Genomic DNA, 23,559 nt, shown 5'->3' with positions numbered 1-23,559 from the left:
GGTTTTTTGTTGTTGAGTTGTGGAAGTTCCTTATAAATTCCAGATTTTAATCCCTTGTCAGATGTAGGATTTCTAAATATTTTCTCCCATTTCATATGTTGCCTTTTCACTCCATTGACTGTTTCTTTTGAAAGAAGGACTCTTCAAAATTTGATGGGGTTCCATTTATCTATTTTTGCTTCTGTTGCCTGTGCTTTTGGTGTCATATCCAAGAAATCATTGCCAAATCCAATGTCCTCAAGTTTCTCCTCTATGTTCCCCTTTTAGTTTTAGGTCTTATGTTTAGGTCTTAAATCCACTTTGAGTTAATTTTTGTTAAAATTTTTATGGTGTAGGAGTCATTTTTCCTTCTTTTGCATGTGGAGTTCCAGTTTTCTCCAGTACCATCTGTTGAAGAGACTATCTTTTCCCAATTGTGTAGTCATAGCACCGTTGTCACAAATCATTTGGCAATACATGCAAGGGTTTATTTCTGGGCTTTCTATTCTGTTCCATTGGTCTATATATCTGTCTTTATGTCAGTATAACACTGTCCTGATTACTATTGCTTCGTAGTGTGTTTTGAAATCAGGAATTGTGAGGTCTCCAACTTTGTTCTTCTTTTTCAAGATTATTTTTGCTATTTGGGATCCCTTGAGATTCCGTATGAATTGTAGCATTGTTTTTCTTTTTCTGCAAACAAATGTCATTGGGGATTTTGATAGAAATTGTATTGAATCTGTAGATTGCTTTGGGTAATATGAAGATTTTAATGATATTGAGTCTTCCTATCCAAGAACACAGGATGTCTTTCCATTTCTTTGTATCTTCTCTGATATTTTTAGTAACGTTTTGAAAATTTCAGTGTACAAGCCTTTCACCTCCTTAATTAGGTTTACTCCTAAGTATTTTATCCTCTGATGCTACTGTAAACTGGATTGGTTTCTTAATTTCTTTTTTTGAATTGGTCATTGTTAGTATATTAAAATGCAACTGATTTTTCCATGTTGATTTTGTATCCTGAAACTTTGCTGAAAGCAGTAATTAGTTCTAACTGTTTTAAAATGGTTTCTTTAGTACACCTGAAACTAATATTACACTGTGTTAACTAACTGGAATTAATATAAAACTTAAAAAAAAATAGGGGTGCCTGGGGGGTTCAGTCAATTAAACATCTGACTCTTGGTTTTGGCTCAGGTCATGATCTCACGGTTTGTTGAGTTCAAGCCCTGTGTGAGGCTCCACGCTGACAGCACACAAGCTGCTTGAGACTCTTTCTCTCTCTCTCTCTCTCTCTCTCTCCCTCTCTGCCCTTCCCCCGCTCATTCTCTCTCTCTCTCTCAAAATGAATACATAAACCTCAAAAATAAAATTAAAAATGGTTTCTCTAGGGTTTTCTACATATAAGATCACATCATCTGTGAACAGAGATAGTTTTACTTCTTTAGATGCCTTTTGTTTCTTTTCCTTGTCTAATTATTCTAATCCAGACTTTTTAACAGGTACTTTATCAGTTGATATAGGCTAAGTTATACTACAGTAATAAAAACAAACAAAAAGCCAACCAAAATCTCATAGCTTGAAATAGCAAATCCTTATTTACCATTCACTCTAATATTCTCATCATTAGGCTGGGATCTAGGCAAAGCAAGTTTCCATCTCTGTTTTCATGACTGTCAAGAAAAAAACAGGGAGCATACCTAATCACGCAGTGACTGTTAAAGCTTCTGTCTAGAAATGAATAGGTCATCTTCACTCACATTGCCACACCTAACTTCAAACATGGTGGGGGACAGTAGTCCTGCCCTGGGTCCATAAAACACAGTCAGAAATATTTGCCTAACAGCGCAAACAACTGCTACACTCTACCCTTTTAGTTACCAAATGTTGACCTCACTTCCTCACTTTCCTTACCAGAGGGCAGATATACACAACCCTTTCCATCACAAAGACATTCTCAAAATCTTATCTAGTCGTGACATCGTGTTCAAAGCCCAGGATATCTAGGTAAAGAACAGCAGTCTCCACAGCAGGGGGTGTATATGTAGTAGAATCGTTATCAGGAGGTACAGCTTTTTTTTTTTTTTTTTTGACTTAAAGACCTATGCACCAAGACAATGCAAATTATCTGGCCTCATATACCAAATATACAATTGGTGGAATAGGAACAGGACAACCACAGTGAACACTCCCATTCAGAAAAGGAAAGAAAAAAGAACACATAGAAATAACTGGTCTCTGGTTGAGCGTCTGACTTGGGCTCAGGTCACGATCTTGTGGTCTGTGAGTTCGAGCCCCGCATTGGGCTCTGTGCTGACAGCTCAGAGCCTGGAGCCTGCTTCAGATTCTGTGTCTCCTTCTCTCTCTGCTCCCCCCGCCCCCACCCTCCGCTCGCACTCTGTGTCTGTCTCTTTCTCAAAAATAAATAAACATTAAAAAAATTAAAAAAAAAAAAAAAGAAATGACTGGTCTCTAGCAATACTGTCTACAAGATAAGCCATGGAAGGGCACCTTACTTTTGGGACAAAGAATTCAGAAAAAAGCTAAAAATAAAAGGACAGCCAAAGGTATACAAGGGAAATGCTTAGAAAAAAAGAAAAGAGAAAGAGAAAGCAGAGATCCTGTTCTCAATATCAGAAAAAATAGAATTCAGGCCCAAATGCATTAAATGAGACAACATGGATACATTATAACGCTAAAGGCTACAATTAAAATATATCAGTTATGAAAACCCATGCACACAACGATACAGTAGCAACTTTTATCAAGTTGAAACTCTAAGAAGTACAAGGAGAAACAGACAAAATATACTATTAGGAAACTTTAAGGTATTTCTCTCAGCTTGAGTCAGATCACAGTAAAAAATAATAAGGTACTGAAGACCTAAACATGCAGGTAGATCTTATGGACAAATACCAACCTTTTACCCTGATAATATCCTGATAATAGAGACTGCGCCTCCTTTTCAAGTGTCCATGGAACTTTCATGAAATTGACCACATTTTAGGCCACCAAGAAAACCTCAATAGTTTCCATCTTGCATATTCAAGCAGCACATTCTTTTTGCATGTCTTTTTCCATCTTTTAATTTACTGAAGTATGATCTACGTACAACAAAATGCACTCATTTTGTGTGCATTTCAAGGCATTTTGACAAATCAATATATCCAAGTAACCATCACAATAAAAATACAGAACATTTCCATAACCCCCCCCCCCCCAATTCCTTTTTAATCTGTACACAGCCAACCCCCACCCCCACCTCAGGTAATCAATGATTTACTATCACTATAGATTAGTCTTTTCTAGAGTATAAGTGGAATTACAGTGTATTTTTTGTGTCTGGCTTCTTTTGCTCAACTTGATTTTAAGATTCATCTATGTTGCTGTATCAGTTCATTCCTTTTATTGTTAAATAATATTCCATTGTGTGAATGCACAATTTATCCATCTACCTGTCCATAGACACTTGAGTTGTTTCCAGTTTTTATCTATTATGAATGAAGATAATAAACACTGATATACAAGTCTTTGCGTGAATATTGTTTTCATTTCTCTTGGGTAGGTTCCCTAGAACTACTGGGTTGTGTGCTAAGTGTACAACCTATCATTTCTAGCTGTTCTGTGTCATTCTGTTTTAGGTGTGTTTTGTAATACCACACGGCCACAAGATTTAAAAAACAGCCAACCAGGGCGCCTGGGTGGCTCAGTCAGTTAAGCGTCCAACTTCGGCTCAGGTCATGATCTCACGGTTCCTGGGTTCCACCCCCGTGTCGGGTTCTGTACTGACAGCTCAGAGTCTGGAGCCTGCTTCAAGTTGTGTCTCCCTCTCTCTCTCTGTCCCTCATCCACTCATGCTGTTTCTCTCTCAAAAATGAATAAACATTCAAAAAAACTTAAAAACTATCCAACCTGTGCATTCGTCTTAATAAGAAAACTTACCTAGTCACATTCATCATGAGAACTGTGCATTTGGACTTTTCTCTGCCATCTTACTTTATGTTTTCTATTTACCATTATTTCTTCTTTCCTTCCCTAGTCTGAATTTTTTTCTTTTTTGATTTACAGATAGTGAAATGTTGAAATCTCCAGTGGTGCAGTCCAATGGGTTTTGACAAAAATTTTTTTTTGTTTATTTTTATGATTGAGTTTCCCTTTTCTATTTCTTCTCTCCATTGGTTGAGGAGACATACATCCTATATTAGTTAGGATTAGGCTTGACTATACAACGAAAGTAAAACCCAGGTCAGCTTTTCCAATGTAGGGCAAATAGGATCACTCAGTTCCAAAGCTTACATTACCTAACAATTCTTCCACAGAGAAAAAGAGCAACTCAACTCTCCAGTAAAAGCTCTGGTTAAGGCTAATTGGCTTGAGTTTGATCTCCCAGGGTTGAAATAATCACAGCAGCAAAGGGAGTAAGAATATTTTGATTGGTCCAACCAGGAGGTGAAACATCCACATTATGTGTTGGGGGAGGAATGAGCCACAATCTAGTCCTATAATAATGGTTTTCTCTAAGAGGAATTCTGTTAGCAGAGAAGGGAGGGTAGGAAAAGAATTATTTTCAGACCTTTTTCTATCCATATATGTATATTACCATATAGAGTTACATATTTTTGTGGTTTAAAACAAAGTAAAACAGGTATCATGCCATACCTAATTGTTCTATAAGTTGCTTTTTTATTTTGTATTTAAAAAAATTTTTTTTAATGTTTATTTATTTTTGAGACAGAAAGAGAGCATGAATGGGGGAGGGTCAGAGAGAGAGGGAGACACAGAATCTGAAACAGGCTCCAGGCTCTGAGCTGTCAGCACAGAGCCCGATGCGGGGCTCGAACTCATGGACCGTGAGATCATGACCTGAGCTGAAGTCAGACGCTTAACCGACTGAGCCACCCAGGTGCCCTTGTAAGTTGCTTTTTAAAAAAAATGTTAATTTATTTTTGAGAGAGAGCATGAGCCGGGGAGGGCCAGAGAGAGATGGGGACAGAGGATCTGAAGCAGGTTCTGTGCTGACAGCAGAGAGCCCAATGCGGGGCTTGAACTCACAAACCGTGAAATCATCACCTGAGCCGAAGTCGGATGTTTCACTGACTGAGCCACACAGGTGCCCCTCTATAAGTTGCTTCTTTTTCTTTAAAAAAAAATTTTTTTAAATGTTTATTTATTTTTGAGAGAGAGAGAGAGAGAGAGAGAGCACGAGCAGGGGAGGGACAGAGAGGGAGACACAGAATCTGAACTAGGCTCCAGGCTCTGAGCTGTCAGCACAGAGCCCAACGTAAACCCACAAACCACGAGATCGTGACCTGAGCCGAAGTTGGACACTCAACCGACTGAGCCACCCAGACATCCCACAAGTTGCTTCTTTTTCTTACCATTAGGTCATAGTTGTTTCCAGGAAGTAACATAGCTCCTATTATCATTAATTGTGGTAAAACATACATAAAATTTACCATTTTAGCCATTTTAATTTTTTTAAGTTTATTTATTTTGAGAGAGAGAAAGAGAAAGAGAGAAAACGTGAGGGGTGGAGGGGCAGAAAGAGAGAATCCCAAGCAGGCTTGGTGCTGACAGATGGGAGTGAACTCACAAACGGTGAGATCATGACCTGAGCTGAAATCAGGAGTTTGGACACCTAACCAACTGAGCCACGCAGGCACCCCCATTTTAGCCATTTTTAAGTGTATAGTTCAATGTTTTTAAAGTACATTTACATTGTTGTGCAATCTCCCGAACTCTTTTTATCTTGGAAAACTGAAACTACATACCCATTAAACTCCCCATTCTCCACTCCCTCCAGTCTCTGGGAACCACCTTCCTACCTTGTCTCTATGAATTTGGTTACTGTCGGTACCTCACATAAGTGGTATCACAGTTTTTGTCATTTGGTGACTATCTTATTTCACCTAGAATAGCATCCTCAAGGTTCATCCATGTTGTAGCATGTGTCAGAATTTTCTTCCTTTTTAAGGTTGCGTAATATTCCATTGTATGTATATACCACATTTTGGTTATTCATTCATCTGTTGATGGACACTTAGATGGCTTCTATCTCTTGGCTATTGTGAATAGTGCTGTGAACATGGGTGTGCAAATATCTCTTCAAGATCCTGTGTCAATTCTTTTGTATATACTCAGGAGCAGAATCGCTGAATCATACGGTGATTCGATTTTTAATTCTTTCGGGAACCACCACACTGTTTTCCATAGTCACTGTACCATTTTACATTTCTAACAGTGCACGGCAGTTCCGATTTCTCTACATCCTTGTCAATACTTGTTATTTATTTATTGTTAACAGCTGTCTGAATAGGTGTGAAGTGGTATCTCATAGTGATTCTGATTTGCACTCCCTAATGATTAGTGATATTAAACATCTTTTCATGTGCTTGTTGGCCATCTGTGTATCTTCTTTAAAGAACTGTCTTTGAATTCAAGTCTTCTGCCATTTTTAAATCTACTTCATTCTTTAAAAAAAAATTTGTTTTAATGTTTATTTTTGAGAGACAGAGAGGCAGAGCATGAGCCGGGGGAGGGGCAGAGAGAGGGAGACACAGAATCCGAAGCAGGCTCCAGGCTCATAGCTGTCAGCACAGTGCCTGACATAGGGCTCGAACTTGTGGAACTGCAAGATCATGACCTGAGCCAAAGTCCGTGCTTAACTGACTGAGCCACCCAGGCGCCCCATCTACTTCATTCTTTTTAAATGCACGTGACATTCCATAGTATAGTTGACCCTTGAACAATATGGGTTTGAACTGCCCAGGTCCACTTATATGTGGATTTTTTTTTTTTTGAAATGGTATTAGCAACATATTTTCTCTTCCTTATGATTTTCTTAACATTTTCTTTTCTCTAGCTTATGCTATTGTAAGAATACAGCATATAATACAGGCAATAAACAAAACACACTTTTATTGACTATATGTTAACAATAAGGCTTTCAATCAAGAATAGGCTATTAGTGGGGCACCTGGGTGGCTCAGTCGGTTAAGCGTCTGGCTTCGGCTCAGGTCATGATCTTGCAGTCTGTGGGTTCGGGTCCCGCGTTGCATTCTGTGCTGACAGGTCAGAGCCTGGAGCCTGGTTTAGATTCCGTGTCTCCCTCTCTCTCGGCCTCTCCCCTGCTCATGCTCTGTCTCTCTCCATCTCTCAAGGATGAATAAATGTTAAAAAAAAATTAAAAAAAAAAAAAGCCCACTTAAGAGTAGGCTATTAGTAGTTAAATTTTGGGGAGTCAAAAGTTATACTCAGATTTTCAACTGTGCAGAGCATCAACCCCCAACCCCTGCATTGTTCTAAGGGTCAGCTGTGTAGATGTAACATAGTTAAGATCCTCTTGATGGAAATTTACATTCTTTTCAATTTTTCTCTATTACCAACAGTATAGTAGACACCCTCCTAGACACTTCACCATGTGTGAACGTTTCTTTACAGATTTATACTTATGCACTTATATCACACTGACCATTTCTTTTAAAGAAAATCACCCGTATAATACTGATAAGTAACCAAAAAACAGAATCTGGGTCTCACTGGATATCTGCAATTTTTGGTCAGCCATTTGTCTTAAGTTTGAGGGGCTGCCTTGCACAGAAATCCATAATTTTAATGTAGTCACTTACCAATCTTTTCTTTTACGGCTTTTATGTTTTCTACCTTACTTAAAAATTCTATCCAAAGAGAAGACATTTTTTTTGTGTTTTTTTCCTAAGACTTCCATAGCTTAAAAAAAAAAAAAAAGTTTAGATCTTTGATCCACTTGAAATATCTTCTCATGAAGGATATGAAGCAGGAATGCTAAAACTTTTTTCAAATAGATAGCCAACTGGCCATAATGATAATATAATAATCACTGACACTTACTGAACAACACTTAACTTGTGGCATGTACTGTTCGATTTAATCCCACTTTATCAGGCTTGTTTGGAGGATTAGACAGCACATTGTTCAGAGGAAACAAGGAAGACACCACGTGGTTATGTAGTGTGCCCAACTCATACAGAGTATTGACTGATGGAATCCGGATTCTAACTCCAGTAGAATTACTCCACACTATTTGGCCTTCCAATAAAATTTCTTTTTCCCACAGATTTGAAATACTACCTTGGTAATACACCAACTTGCCATAAATATATCAATTTATGGACTTTCTATTCTATTTCAATGATCTCTTTGTCTATTTTTACACTACCTTGTGATCATTTAAAACATCTAATCACATTATTCACTTTAATCACATTTTTAGTTTAATTTAACTTCCTGTTGACTTCATATCCAAGTCCAAACCCTTTAGCATGTCATATAAGGCCCCCTCCCAGACACCTCCTACCTCTGGAGCCTCAGATACGGGTATAGATCTCTTTCCCTTATATTCTAGTTAGAAAAACCTTCTGGTAGTTTTCTGAGCAGGTCAAGCAGTCATATTATTAGCATCCATGTCTCCATGCTTTTGTTCATGCTTATGCTTCCTACACCTCAATTTCTTTACTTCACATATTGGGCAAGCACCTATTCGTTTTTTAAAAAAGTCTTTTTTAAAAATGTTTATTTATTTTTGAGAGAGAGAGAGAGACACAGTGCAAGCAGGGGAGGGTCAGAGAGAGAGGGAAACACAGAATCCAAAGCAGGCTCCAGGCCCTGAGCTGTCAGCACAGAGCCTGACGCGGAGCTTGAACTCATGGACCGCGAGATCATGACCTGAACCAAAGTGGGACGCTTAACCGACAGAGTCACCCAGGTGCCCCAAGCACCTATTCATTTTTTTTTTTTTTTTTTTTTTAACGTTTATTTATTTTTGAGACAGGGAGAGACAGCATGAATGGGGGAGGGTCAGAGAGAGAGGGAGACACAGAATCTGAAGCAGGTTCCAGGCTCTGAGCTGTCAGCACAGAGCCTGACGCGGGGCTCGAACTCACGGACCGCGAGATCATGACCTGAACCAAAGTGGGACGCTTAACCGACAGAGTCACCCAGGTGCCCCAAGCACCTATTCATTTTTAAAGATTAAGCCAAATATTACTCCTCTAGCCTTTTCTCCCTCTCCGTTCCAACCAAGTAGAAAGAAATCGTTCTTTTCTCATATATAGGTCTATTCCCTCTGACTTTTAACCTGGCATCACTATATTTATTCACATACATGTTTCTCTTTTCCCCTATAATATCAGTGTTTTGCCGGCAGGACCATACCTTATTAAGCACCTAGTATAACCTTAATAAATATTTGTTGTGTAGATCAACATAAAATAACAAGCATCAAATTATGTGTGTAATCATCTGATTTATAAAAAGATGCAACAAAATTCAAAATGATACAAAATGTCAATTTCAAAACAACATCAAAAGTGAGTGTATTTAACCATACTCAGCTCATAACAGAGCAAATGGGTAAGAAGGAGAATAATTCATGTTACAGCATATTGCTACATGAACTGGCAACAGAAAAAGTTGGTAAAGGAAGGCAGAGGAACTCTATCTTTAGAGTGTTAGAATTAGAACCGAGGGGCTCCATAATCATCTGGCATCCGCTCAATGTTGTACCTGATCAGGACAAAAAAATTAACACTGGTAAGAAAGGTGGGTCCAGAACCCACCTAAAAACCCACCCTTTACTGACTACAACACTGTCATCTTCCCACTATGAATCCTTTTTGTCAGTGGGAACATTTCAAAGGGGTGTCATAATAAATGATTTACAGCAAAATGCTGACTTTAACATATTATCTTTATTCTTCAAGGTCAGGAAGTTAACAAGTGAGGGAACCAGGCACTGAGTCCAGGTAAGGCCAATTCCTCAGCCCATTCTTCCCACTATGTTGTACTCACTCTTCCCACGTTGAAAAGCATTGACATGGGAACATCCAAGCAGGATAAAGACCAGTTTTTGTTTTTTCTGATAAGCTTTTAGTTTCCCAGAAAAAGTGCTAATCACAACTACTAGGCTTTCAAAAGAAAAAAAAAAAGAAAAAAAGGTATCTCTGGCCAAATTAGCTTAATTTAAATTACTGCTTTGTATTTAAAGCACATCTATTTCTTCTACTAGTCTTATTGTAACAATGTGAATGTCTCATTCCTAAATCCTAGCTTTATCTTTTGCCCTCGTTCTTGTTACTTCATCTCGTTTCTTTAACTATAACTACGTAAGCATTTGATACGACAATCACTTTCAAATCTTCCTACAACCTGACCTCATTTTCAACTGATATCCACTATATACTTTTAATCACTTCCCCAAGAGACAGTCTCACCTATGGTTAGAAATGTACATGATGGGAACTCCAGGGATCTTCCGGATCCTTCGCTTAAGGTCCCGGTCAACTGTGGCCACGATGTAACACTTGTGCTGTAATAAGAGACACCCATTGAGTATTCACCCATTGAGTCTATTACTTTGTGATACTGGATAATGGTACACTGGCTAATCTGGAGAATTACTCATATTCACAGTAAAGAGCAAAGAAAAGGTGATAACAATTTGTTGAGTAGCTACTATAATCTAGGAGCTCTTACTTACAAAACATATAATAATAAGTTGCCTGGGGATAATGTAGCTCTAAGAATCTTGAGGGAAAGAAGATAGAAAAACTATTTAAAAGCTGCAAATTGGTTTTTGTCTCACAAGTGGAAGACATTTAGGGCACATTTAAGACAGATAATTTCTTGTTTGGGAAACACCCCAAGAGACTCTATGCAAAGGCAAGTAAATGTGTTAGATTAGAGGGCATAGCTTTCGCCTTTCCTGGAATCTCTGGGATTGGGCCTACTCTGAGACCTCGTAGTGGTGGAGGTAGGCTACTTCCTAGCCATGAAGCTAATAACAGGGTCTCCAGGACGAGTTTGAGCCTAGCAGCTCTGAAAGCAACAACATTTAGCTGCCAGTTGTATCATATTTTACTTCCGTCATACCCAAATCTCTCATTACATTTGAGAAGAGTTGTAGCCTGGTGTCAGTTGTGCTGTGGGAGATTAAGGCAAATGCTGTCTCTACCCATGGGATGGAGTCGCTAAAGGGATGGAAGTGTGGTCACTAGATGAAGATGATTATCTTCAGCAAAGAGGGGCTCTAGAAAGGACAATCAATAGCAGAAGTTTTTGTGGTGCCGACAAGGAGGCCAGAACAGAAGACTCAAAAACCTAGTTATTCCAGGGTCCTTGTAAGACAGCACCCTGGCAGACTCAGATGTAACTGAAAAACATTCATGGTTAGGCACAGTGGAAAGGAATAACATTCCTGCATGGGGAATAATGGAAATGGATTATGTTTGATTCACAGGGAGGTGAAACCTGATATCATATGTACACTCATTCCCTTACAGCATTTTATGGAGACAACTTGTGGAATAAAGAATCAGTAAGTGCCCCAAATCACACACCCAATAAACATAGGTGCTGAGATTTGAAACCCATGTGTCTCTTCCCCAAGCCTGCGATTTTTCCATTACAGTTACAGTATACATTTCCAACTCACTTCCTTAAGTAAATGAGGACATCCATGCTTCCTATGAAGGGAAACACAAAGTAAATATTTACATGATGATACCTGAGTTACTCTCTGTACTAAGCAGTCATCTGCATAGGTTCCTTTGTGTGTGCATGGTAATCGTTCAAATCTTGGATCCTTGGCAATCCTAAAAGGTTACAAAACTGGATTAACAAAAATACTCAGGCAATTGGATAACTTTCTGAGTCTTGATCTGTGAAATAAGAGTGACTTGATCCATGTGATGATTTTAAGGCCCCCCTCTCTTCTTTCAGCTTATCTTCTAATTGGAAAGACAACAGAAAGAGAAGGGAATTAAAACTTACTGCCAGCTGGTGCACCTTAGGTCATGTAATCTTCACAAGACTCTGAATTATCATATTTCCATTTGACAAATGAGGAAGCCGATTGAGAAAGGTTAATTTGTTCAAAGTATACAACTGGGAAAAGCCAGGATTCAAAATCAAACAGCTTTAACCTAACCATTTCCTTTTTAGAAGTTGTCTTCCACAAATGTGCAATAATATAGGCACAAGGATGGTCACTACAGCACACTTTAAATAGTGAAAAACTGGAAATAATCTGAATATCCATCAGCAAGGGAAAAGTTAAATACGTTGTGTTGCCCCATCCTGTCTAAAAAAAAAATGAGGTAGAGCTGTCTGTACTGATATGGCAGGACTTGTTGAATTAACAATCTCAAAAAAATTCAAATTGCTGAATAAACAAAACAGGTCATGGAACAATATACCTGTATGATTCAATTAAGAAAATATAACTCTCTTTCACTGTCTTTCTCTACATTTGCATTGTCTTAGAAAAAAAGTCTGGGGGCGCCTGGGTGGCTCGGTCAGTTAAGCGTCCGACTTCGGCTCAGGTCATGATCTCACGGTCCGTGAGTTCGAGCCCCGCGTCAGGCTCTGTGCTGACAGCTCAGAGCTTGGAGCCTGTTTCAGATTCTGTGTCTCCCTCTCTCTGTGACCCTCCCCCATTCATGCTCTGTCTCTCTCTGTCTCAAAAATAAATAAACGTCAAAAAAAAAAAAAATTAAAAAAAAAAAAGAAAAAAAGTCTGGAAGAACATACACTATCTACTAACCTGTCTCAGTTGTCACTCTTAGGGTAGAAAAATGGACAAAGTGTGAATATACAGGGGGACTTTTACCTTTTATTGTATGTATATGTTTATCTCGTTTGCCATGAATAAATCAAACATGTTACTTTCCTACAAATTTGAAAAAGAAAAATCCCAAGTCTGTGATTCTGAGAGCCATGTTCTTCCTATTACGTAATAATGACAAGTCACAAGCTGAATAAAAATACAAGGCAGCATATGGGTACCAAGTGCAAGAAAAATACTCCATGTTGCAGTAGGTCAGAGCTGAGTCACTGTGGATTTGGTATACTTCGAAAAAAATTACATGGAGATTAAACAAAATGAAGACAAAAGAACATTCCAAGCAAAGTGAAGGCAGGCACATTCCGAACAGGGCACCAACCATCTATAAAACGGCTCAGTGGTGTTCAGGGAAAAGTGAGCCCATGTTTCTGGTGAGAAGAGCGTTTATGCAGAGTTGAGGAAAACAGGACTGGGAAGACAGAACTTCTTGCAGTGACACTGCCAAACTGCTCTCCAAAGTGACCGTCCACTTCACATCCTTATGAGAATCCTCACTGCCCCCAGTCTTAACTATTCGTGGCATCGTTAAGCAAACTTCATTTCTTGCCAATCAGCTGGGTATGAAATGATATCTCTTGCGAATAAGGATTTTGCCCTTGTCTTATGGATTTGTGGTTTTTTATAAATTTTGAAAATAAGCCCTTTGTTGATTATATGCGTTACTAATATCGTCTCACTATCTGTGGCTTGTCGTTTCACTTTGTTTATGCTGTTTTTTGTTAACCGGTAGTATTCAATCTCAATATAGTCAGATTAATTCGTTTTCCGTTATGGTTTGGACAGAAATTCCTGACCACGCTGAAATCACTAAGATGTTCTCTAGATTTTCCATAAAAATCTAGATACTTAATCTACCTGGAATTGATTTTTGTGAAAGAGGTGAGATAAGAACCCAGTTTTCTTTCTTCCCACAGGAATAACCAATATTTTAATAGTTTATCACTTGCCCATTCATCTAAAACACTACCACTCTTATACATCAGGTTCCTGTGTTTCTTTGCCTTTAAAAAAGTTAGCTTTATTAGGTATAAGTGAAATATAATAAAATTCACTGACTATACATGTAAAATTTGATTAGTTTTGACAAATTGATATATTCACATCACAATCTCCACACCTGAGATATAGAACATTTCCATCACTACAAAAAGTTCCCTGTGTCCCTTTGCAGTTGCACTTTTCTCACGCTCAGCTTCAGGTACTGGTCTATATTCCATCAGCATAGTTTTGCCTTTCCTGGAACTTCATTATAAATGGAATCATACTTCTGGATTGACGGGAATGTTCTATTTCATGACTATGATGGTGGTTCCATAACTGTACACATTTGCCAAGCCCATCACATTATACAATTAAACTTGGTGAATTTTATAGTATCTAATTTATACCTCTAAAAGGTCACACACACACACACACACACACACACACACACACACACACACACACACACAAATTCACTGGTATATCTTGGACCCTGAATGAGTCTTTCACCCAGGCATGATTTTGCAATATTGATTTGCAATATTGATCATTTGGAAAATAGCGATTCAGTGAATCACACAAATCTTCCAAATACTGACACATATAGTTATACAATATCAAAAAAAGCACACCCAACACCTTCACTGGTCTGAACAGAAAGGTCTCGAGTATTGGGAATGTGATAAGCTCATGGTTTTCCAAAACTCTAATTTTCACTTGGAAGCCTGAACTTTCTCATTATGATACAGTAAGCTGTTTTCCTTGAAGTGACAGATTCACTGCATTAATTTTTGAGAAACTATCTGCTAAACACTGAAGTCTGAAAAACCAGTGTTTGTCAGTTATTCTTCACGTAAAAATGACACTCTATGAAAAGGCAGCTGGTCTGGCTCACAATTCCAACAAGCACACAAGAGCTGCTCATTGAGACAAGCTTCAATCTTTGGTAAGCAGCCGAAGTGCTCGAGGCGTACTTGATGCTTCATCACAAGGAATACCAACATGCACCCTAGGGGCGAGATGTAACAAAATCAACAAATTTTTGTTTTTTTTAAAAAAATTTTTTTTAACGTTTATTTATTTTTGAGACAGAGACAGACAGAGCATGAACAGGGGAGGGGCAGAGAGAGAGGGAGACACAGAATCTGAAACAGGCTCCAGGCTCTGAGCTGTCAGCACAGAGCCCGACGCGGGGCTTGAACTCATGGACCGTGAGATCATGACCTGAGCCGAAGCCGGATGCCTAACCGACTGAGCCACCCAGGCGCCCCTCAAAATCAACAAATTTTAATACTTCATCAAGGATATTCTTTAAAAAAAATTTTTTTTTAAATGTTTACTTATCTTTGAGAGAGACAGAGAGAGGGAGAGAGAGAGGGAGGCAGGAGGGAGAGGGGCTGCACATACGAGCAGGGGAGGGGGCAGAGAGAGGGAGACACAGGATCTGATGCAGGCTCCAGGCTCCGTGCTGACAGGAGAGAGCCCGATGTAGGGCTTGAACTCACGAACCGTGACATCATGACCTGAGCCAAAGTCGGACGCATAACTGACTAAGCCACCCAGGCAGGCCTCATCAAGGATATTCTTAAGTGACTATGGGTTTTTGGTTTTTTTAGTAACCTCTACATCCAACTTACAACCCTGAGATCAAGAGCTGCATACTCTACCAACTGAGCCAGCCAGGTGACCCTGGGTTTTTGTTTGTTTTTGTTTTTGTTTTTTCAACGTTTTTTTATTTATTTTTGGGACAGAGAGAGACAGAGCATGAACGGGGGAGGGGCAGAGAGAGAGGGAGACACAGAATCGGAAACAGGCTCCAGGCTCCGAGCCATCAGCCCAGAGCCTGATGCGGGGCTCGAACTCACGGACCGCGAGATCGTGACCTGGCTGAAGTCGGACGCTTAACCGACTGCGCCACCCAGGCGCCCCTGTTTGTTTTTGTTTTTAAATGTCATGAGTGACACTGAAGAATAATACAAAGACTACTAACATTATTTTGGTCCATTGCCTAGATTGGCACTAAGGCACCAGCATTTCCGCCATCAGTACAAATGTCAGCACAGTGACAAAGACAATGTCTTCCTACTATTGTGAAAATAGTATTGTTAACTCCTTGCAAAGGTCTCTGGGACTCCTAGGGGTCCAGGGACCATACTTTGGGAACCACTACTTTCAACTCAAGTGTAGTTTCTAGAGTAAGCTCAAAACCTGGAATGTGAATACTTTATGTGTGAGATTCTTTTTTTTTTTTTTTTGGGGGGGGGGAGAGAGAGAGAGAGAGAGAGAGAGAGAGAGAGAATATGAGCGAGGGAGGGGCAGAGAGAGAGGGAGGCACAGAATCTGAAGCAGTCTCCAAGCTCTGAGCTGTCAGCACAGAGCCCAACGTGGGGCTCGAACTCACGAACCGTGAGATCATGACCTGAGCCGAAGTCAGACACTTAACCAATTGAGCTACCACTTTACATATGAGATTCTAAAAGAGATATCTAGTTAGCAAACTAATAAAAAGACACTTTCTAATTGAAAATCTAGAGGAACTTAAAAAGAGGCCCACAAGACCACTATGACTAAATAACTTCATTCAAAAAGCTTCAGCTTAAAAATCTCTAGCTTTCACGTTTGCTTTCTTGATCATAAATAGTTAACTAGTTTTGTATGATTTTTATTTAAACTAATTATCCAACAAATCTTTGGACAGCAAACAGATGGAGGATGGTTAAAAGAATCTTCAGTATAACAAAATGTAGACCAGCTCCATCCTACCTTAGAGCCACTCGATACTTTTGTCCCAACTTCTCAATTTCAGCCATTACACAGTCAGTTATACAAGGGATACCTGCCAGGGGAAAAAATATACAGATTAATAACAGAACTTGTAAAGAAACTGGTTTTACTTTCCCTGAATTACATCCCATTATAAGTCTTTAAAAGACCCATAAGACTTCTGAAATCACAGCAGAACAAGCATACTGAAATGAACAATAAGAACCAGAAGTAAATAAAATCTCTATTGATAAAGAAACTAGAAAACTGTCCCAGCCCCACACCACTTAAAGTGTCATAAATGTATCTGGGAGAGAAATTAAGTTGAATTCCCGTCATTCTTTTTATACTCAAATATATTCTAGATGGGAAAAAATTTAAATGTGAGCCAAAAGAAACCATGAAATTAATCAGAAAATGTACATTTGATCATATTAAAATAGAAAACTTCTGTTTGACAGCTGTCAGTCCTATTAAAATAAAAACAAACTAGGAAAAATATTTCTACACATTTGTCAAAGGGCTACTTTCCTTAATATACAGAGACCTTATAACGATAGCTTAAGTTATGTGCTGATTCCCAGACACTGTGCCAAGCACTTCACAAGGATTATCTCATTTAATGTTCAGAATAATACCTATCAGGTAGCATTATTATTATTACCATCCCCACTTCATAGAGAAGGAACCTAAGGCACAAAGAAGTAAGTAGAAGCAAATGGTGAAGCCAAGATTTGAACGGAGACTGTCAGGCTATCAACTGGATTCTTAACTACCATGCTACATTTCAGTTTATACGCTTCGGGTCATAGAGGAAGAAATACAATGGTCGACGAGCATAAAGGTGCTCAATCTCACTCCTAATTAAAGAGATATAAATTGAAACAAGATTTCACTTTCTTCCTATTAGAGTGGCAAAGACTAAACAAGGAAAATACCCAATACTGAGGAGACAGGTATTCTCACACTAAGTTCGTAGGTATAAAAATATGTATTACCCTTTTAGGGCAATTGTGCAACACCTATTAAAAAATATATACATACCCCTTGATACTGCAATACAGCTTCTAGAAATGTATCCTAGGGGGCGCATCAGTGGCTCTGTAGATTAAGTGCCTGACTCTTGATATGGGCTCAGGTCATGAGTTGGAGTCCCAAGTAGGACTCAGTGCTGACGGCATGGAGCCTCCTTGGGATTCTCTCTCTACCCCTCGCCCCTTCTCTCTCCCCTCTCAAAATAAATATTTTTCAAAAATTACTCCATCCTAACAGAGATATATTCACACTGATATTCTCTACAGCCTTATTTATAATAATGTAAAAACTGCAAGTAATCCAAATATCTAATAGGATATTGGCTTTTGAAAATTATATAAACAATACTCTGTAAGTTTAAAAAAGAATGAGGTCCTAGTGGATACGTACCGATACAGCAAAGGGTTCAAGATATATGTGTTCAATGCAAAAGTAAAAGGCAAAAAATTTATTTGATCTGAAGAGAAACCAGAGTATTGTTCAATGTAAAAAGTAAGAAGAAATGGATGAATAAGATGTGATCAAGGGGCTCCTGGGTAGCTCAGGTGGTTGAGCGTCTGACTTTGGCTCAGGTCATGATCTCTCAGTCTGTGAGTTTGAGCCCCGTGTCAGGCTCTGTGCTGACAGCTCACAGCCTGAAGCCTGCTTTGGATACTGTGTCTCCTTCTGTCTCTGCCCCTCCCCTGATCATGCTCTGTCTCCCTCTCTCTCTCAAAAAATAAATAAACGTTAAAAAAATTTTTTTAAATTCTTAAAAAAATGTGATCTAGCCATACAATAGAATATTATTTGATAATGAAAAGAAAGAGGCTTTAACATGGATGAAACTTGAAAACATGCTAAATGGAAGAGGACCAAATATTGTATGATCTCATTTTAATGAAAGGTCCCAAATAGGCAAATCTATAGAGACAGGATACGAATTAGTGGTTAACTAGAAGAGGGAGATTTGAAAGGTTGGGGATGATGGCTAAGGGGTTCAGAGTTTTTTTTTGGGTAACACAATGTTCTAAAATTGAATACGGTAAAAGCCATTGAATCATACGCTTTAAGTGGTATGTGAAATATATCTCAAAGCTGTTAAAAAAGGCACAAATATAAATAGTAAATAATCTATGATCCATTTTCAAAAATAAACAAAAATTACCTATAGTTCAGAGACTATATATGTGTTTTTAAAAACTGCCCCTCTCCGCCTGGGTGGCTCAGCTGGTTGAGCGTCCGATTTTGGCTCAGGTCATGATCTCACCGTTCGTGAGTTTGAGCCCCGTGTCAGGCTCTGAGCTGACAGCTCGGAGCCTGGAGCCTGCTTCGGATTCTGCGTCTCCCTTTCTCTCTGTCCCTCCCCCGTTCACACTCTGTCTCTCTCTGTCTCTTAAAAAACTGAATAAAAATTAAAAAAAAAATTTTTAAAAAACTGCCCCTCTCTGAGAAAAGGCATTAGAGGAAGCTTTAATTTTTTTATGCTAGATTTTTTTTTTTATAAGTACAGAGATATTTTTGGATGTGTACAAAGTTAAGAAATTTTCAAGTAGAGGACCATGTCCAGAAGAAAATCAGTAAAATGGAGATCTGAAATCAGTAAGATCAGACAGTCATGGATTCAGAGAGCAATACGCACCTTGAGAGGATCAATTTCAGAGCCATACAGCAGTGAAACAAGCAAGGGCTTGCTTCTGGAGCAGGAAAGTAGGCCCAGGAAGATGACTATCAAGAAAGGGAAGGTAACAGGGAAGAGGACTCATGGACAGAAAAGAAAGCTGATGGAAAGCTAACTTATCCTCCCTCATTGGAACATCAGGCAGAAAAGGGACCAGGAGCTATGGAAAGGTCAAAGGGGCATCTTCAAGGGAGGAAGAAAATAAAAGTCTTCCTTCAGGTATAAAGGCAAATGAGGAACAATTAAGTAGCCAGAGCTTTAAAAACAGTTAAAGAATCTCCTAGGTAACTGAATTTGTATTGTTCTTGAATATTTCTTCAAACTTTGCTTTGGGGTATTATGTTCTACAGAAGACTGGAACACAGACATCCATATGAAAAAATTGCTGTTCCCCGATGCTTTCCCACCCCACCAATTCTAATCCTCACAGACCACTATTTTACTTCATTAGCTGTTTTTCTCATTTGGTGGTTACCTTCATATCTTGATATAATAAAAATATGCAGTCACTTTTATGTTTATTAATTTTAGGGCATTTGAAGAATGCATCTTACATCACATTCCTTACCTCATCTTCCCAACTTATTTTTTTTAATAAATCAATAAACAAAATTTACATTACTGTAAGTCTACAACTATTATTCATTATATAGCATCTTTTAAAAATTAAAGAAGGAGGTGAAAATTTTTTCCTTTGATTTATTCTTACGGCAAAGCATAAGCCTAATATTCATTTGCACCTTTAACTAGATGACTGGAAAATATATAAACATAAACCCACACAACAGATCTCACTATTAGGAAGTTATTCCCTTGTACACATGGCCTAGACTTTCTTCTCACTACTCACGGTGGTGAAGGAAGATCACTTGAAGGAGGGGACACCTAAACACAAGCGAAATCTACTAATGGTAAACTGCACACCGAGGTGTAAATAACCTATTCCAGTCCTTTGTGGTACAAATAAATGCCAAAATGAATAAACCAGCATCACTTCTAGTTCTGTGATCATAAATGGCAAAATACCTTATATAGCTTTTCCACACTGGAATGGAATGGAGCATGTTTCCTCTTTAATGCAAAAGAATATAATAAATTTTCATTTACCCAAAATTTTAAAATGAACTCTAAAACAAAAAATTCCCATCCTATGTTCAAAACTGATGTCCACAATAATGGTCAAAGCAGGCTAAGTGTTTTCTGAATTGTGAAAGTTTAATTGTTCCCAGTCAAATCTGCATTGTATTTCAATTTACTGAAAATGCTCATTGCTATGGTGAGCAATGGCTAGAGATCCAGTAACTAGGACCCCATTCCCTTCATGTATTTGGGTAAATATAATTATTCTCTAAAACATCAGAGAAAGGAAAATGTATGATACTCACACTTGGCATAGAGACAGTCCATCATTGATTGTACTAAGTCAAGTTTGGCTTTAATGGAAAAGTTGATAAAGTTGGTATCAACCAGGATGTGGTAAGGTGGGCCCAGCTGTGTGTTATATTGGAAGAATAAGCAGGAAGGATGTTGGGGGCTGAGGGAAGAACATACAAAACACAAAATAATGTCTACATTGATATTTTGATATTAACAATGCAAATGAAGTCTCTGCTTCAAACAGTTTGCTATAGATTAAGCTCCTTTTTCCTTATTCATTGGAAATAAATCCTAATAAATCTTGTGATGATATATCCATTACCAATCTAAGGCAAAATGAGAAAATAAGGAAAATATGATGAAGTTTCATCAAGTGTATTTATTTAAAAGGAATGGCTTTATTCTGAAATTCTGTCCTTACTATTTTTGGTGATACATTCTTTCATCAAAATGCTGGTGTGTTAGACAAAATTGTTTCTTTTCAAAGATCTTGGGGAAGAAAAAATGAATAATTCTAGATCTAATCCCGGAGATTTTAGAGGAAATTTATTGCTCCATGAAATTGGAATTGATACATGTTCACCAACCACTGGAATTGATACATGTTCAGCAACATGACTTTCATTTGCACAGTTGTGCCAGATTTACAAATGACTGAGCAAATCAGCTCAGGGAAAGCCTGGATTTCTAACAGTTCTATGGTTCTAAAATGTCTCTTCTAAAGGAAAACTTGAAATTTTTGATTACTTACACTTCTCTTTCCTTGAGTGCACTGGGATCTTTCTTTTCTTTCTTTTTAGGTTTCAATCTATCCTTCTCTTTACTGGAAGAAAGAGAGCAAATTAAGTGCAAGAGAGAAGAAAAAAATCATAGCAGTTATAACCTCATGCAAAATTTAAAGTTTCTGAGGTGTTGTTTTTGTTTTGTTTTGTTTTGGTCTACTGAGGAAATTAACTTAAAAAAATTTTGTAACTTAAAAAAAAAATTTTTTTTTTAACATTTATTCATTTTTGAGAGAGACAGAGCATAAACGGGGGAGGGGCAGAGAGAGAGAGAGAGAGAGAGAGAGCGAGCGCGCAACACAGAATCTGAAGCAGGCTCCAGGCTCTGAGTTGTCAGCACAGAGCCCAAGGCAGGGCTTAAATCCACGAACCATGAAATCATGACCTGAGCCGAAGTTGGATGTTTACCTGACTGAGCCACTGAGGTGCCCCTGCGACATCTTTATGTTTATATCAACATAAACTTTCTAAGCACAAATAACTGTGTGGGAAATAGGCTGGAAGTAACATAATCAGTTAAACACTATGAAATTTAAAAATCTCTAGCCAATAATCTATAAAAATTGTCAATGAGTAAATAGACATTATACTATTATCTATTATTTCTTTGTCAGAAGCTCTTCATATCAAGGATCAAAACCCACTTCAGTGCAGTGGAGAAAGCCTGACATTTATCTTCTGAAGACTCAAATGCTCCAAAAGTAGGAGGAAAAAGTTTCCTCCATATGCCTATTAAAAAAGGCTAAAATGTAAAAAAATACATACATAAAATTTACCCCTTAACTGCAAATAAAATATTATCAATGAGGCAAATTCCCTAAAAATTACATAATAAATACCAACCAAAGGCTGAGAATACAATTTTCTTAAACGTTTATTTTGAAAGAGAGAGAGTGCGAGCAGGGAAGGAGCAGAGAGAGGGAGAGAGAGAATCCCAAGCAGTTTCTGCAATGTCAGCACAGAGCCCGACATGGGACTTGATCCCATGGACTGTGAGATCATGACCTGAACCCAAATCCAGAGTCTGACTCTTAACCAACTAAGCCACCCAGGCACCCCAGAGAATACAGTTCAATAACTCTGAAAGCCATTCCTTTGTTCAAATGCTATTAAACACGATGAAGACCAGTCTTTCTTTTCTTTCTTTCCTTTCCCTTCCTTCCTTTCTTTCTCGTAAGCTCTAGGCCCAATGTGGGAGTGGAACTCATGACCCCGAGATCAAGAGTCCCATGCTCTACTGCTTACTGAGCCAGACAGGCACCCCAAGACCAGTCTTTATTGAATAACTTTGTCTATTCTTCACTGAAGCAGGGAAGCTTACAATAGGGAACATGATTCCACTCTCCCTCAGTGGTGTGGATTCTGCTACGATTTATAAAATGGAGAAGTCTAGGTGTTTTCCTACTCTTTCTTTCAGAACTATTTAAGTGGCAGGTGCTGGGGACACAAGATAAACATGGTCTCTGACCTCACCATCTTTCAACCATTTTAACAAACATTCCCCCCACCCCTGGGAGGAATGTAGTAGTGTAATGGCAAAAACATAAAAAGATAATCCTACCAAGCTTTCAGGAGGCTTAAATGTGATATGGCAGATGAAGTATACAAAAACAGTGGAATAGCGAACACTTCAGAAATGTTTAGTTCCCATCCCCTTCCCCAGTGTAATCGCTCAGGATCTAAACGGCTGTTACACACTTTCCTAGTATCCTATGCTATATACATCCAAGACACAATACTTTGAAACGTAAGCACAAAATAACAAAAACTTTTACTACTTATCCCCTCCTAACTCTGCTATCTTTGGATATAGATTGATTCCAGATACTCACAGCCTCTGATCTCGGAGACTAAGCATTCGCTTCATGGTCGCATACTTTCTTGCTTTCTTTTGCTTCCCCTTGAAATAGAAATTTTACAGTTAAAAGAGCTGGAAATACATTGCATCTTCTTCAGTTTTTGCTCGTCTTTTTCCATCCCTTTCCCTTCTTCCCTCAAACACCCAGCACCTCTTACCCTCTGTGCCCCACCTGGCCCTTTCCCCACTCGCTAGAGCACAACAGGCACCGCTCAGAGCAGTTTAAGAACTACAGTCAGAACGAAAATAATTAAGGGTAATGCGGAGGAAATCTAGCTAACTGCTGACTGGCTCTATCTCCACCCAAGATGTGGTCTGACAAAGTCTCTTCCCGGACCCTCCTCGCACCATGTTCACGCCGCACTCTTGTTTCTTCCGGAATCACCAACGGCGCGACATTTTTGCGTCATCCAAATACTGCTTCCGGCAAAGGCTAGCCCGGAAGCGGAAGTCGCTTTGGGAA

General features: G+C 38.7%; 1 protein-coding gene across 3 annotated transcripts; it reads right to left on the bottom strand.

Moving 5' to 3' along the window:
• Positions 1-9,242: 9,242 nt before the first annotated feature.
• On the bottom strand, positions 9,243-23,539 carry FCF1 (FCF1 rRNA-processing protein). 3 transcript variants are annotated; one of them, XM_019427163.1, is made up of 8 exons: positions 23,445-23,539; positions 23,071-23,138; positions 21,208-21,279; positions 20,465-20,613; positions 16,385-16,457; positions 11,522-11,609; positions 10,230-10,324; positions 9,243-9,522 (listed from the first exon to the last, which is right to left on the bottom strand). In XM_019427163.1, exons 1-8 carry the CDS (start codon positions 23,445-23,447, stop codon positions 9,474-9,476), a joined length of 597 nt encoding a protein of 198 aa, XP_019282708.1. In that variant the 5' UTR covers positions 23,448-23,539; the 3' UTR covers positions 9,243-9,473. The 3 variants fall into 3 exon arrangements, with proteins under 3 accessions (XP_019282708.1, XP_019282710.1, XP_019282709.1); XM_019427165.2 differs by having other exon boundaries at positions 23,378-23,446; XM_019427164.2 differs by lacking the exon at positions 23,445-23,539 and adding an exon at positions 23,269-23,360.
• Positions 23,540-23,559: the final 20 nt, after the last annotated feature.

Source organism: Panthera pardus, unplaced genomic scaffold (genome assembly GCF_024362965.1).
Source record: "Panthera pardus isolate Hobbes unplaced genomic scaffold, ASM2436296v1 HiC_scaffold_24, whole genome shotgun sequence".
NCBI lineage: Eukaryota > Metazoa > Chordata > Mammalia > Carnivora > Felidae > Panthera > Panthera pardus.
The sequence above is the reverse complement of the archived record's forward strand: the minus strand, read 5'-3'. Positions and strand labels throughout refer to the sequence as shown.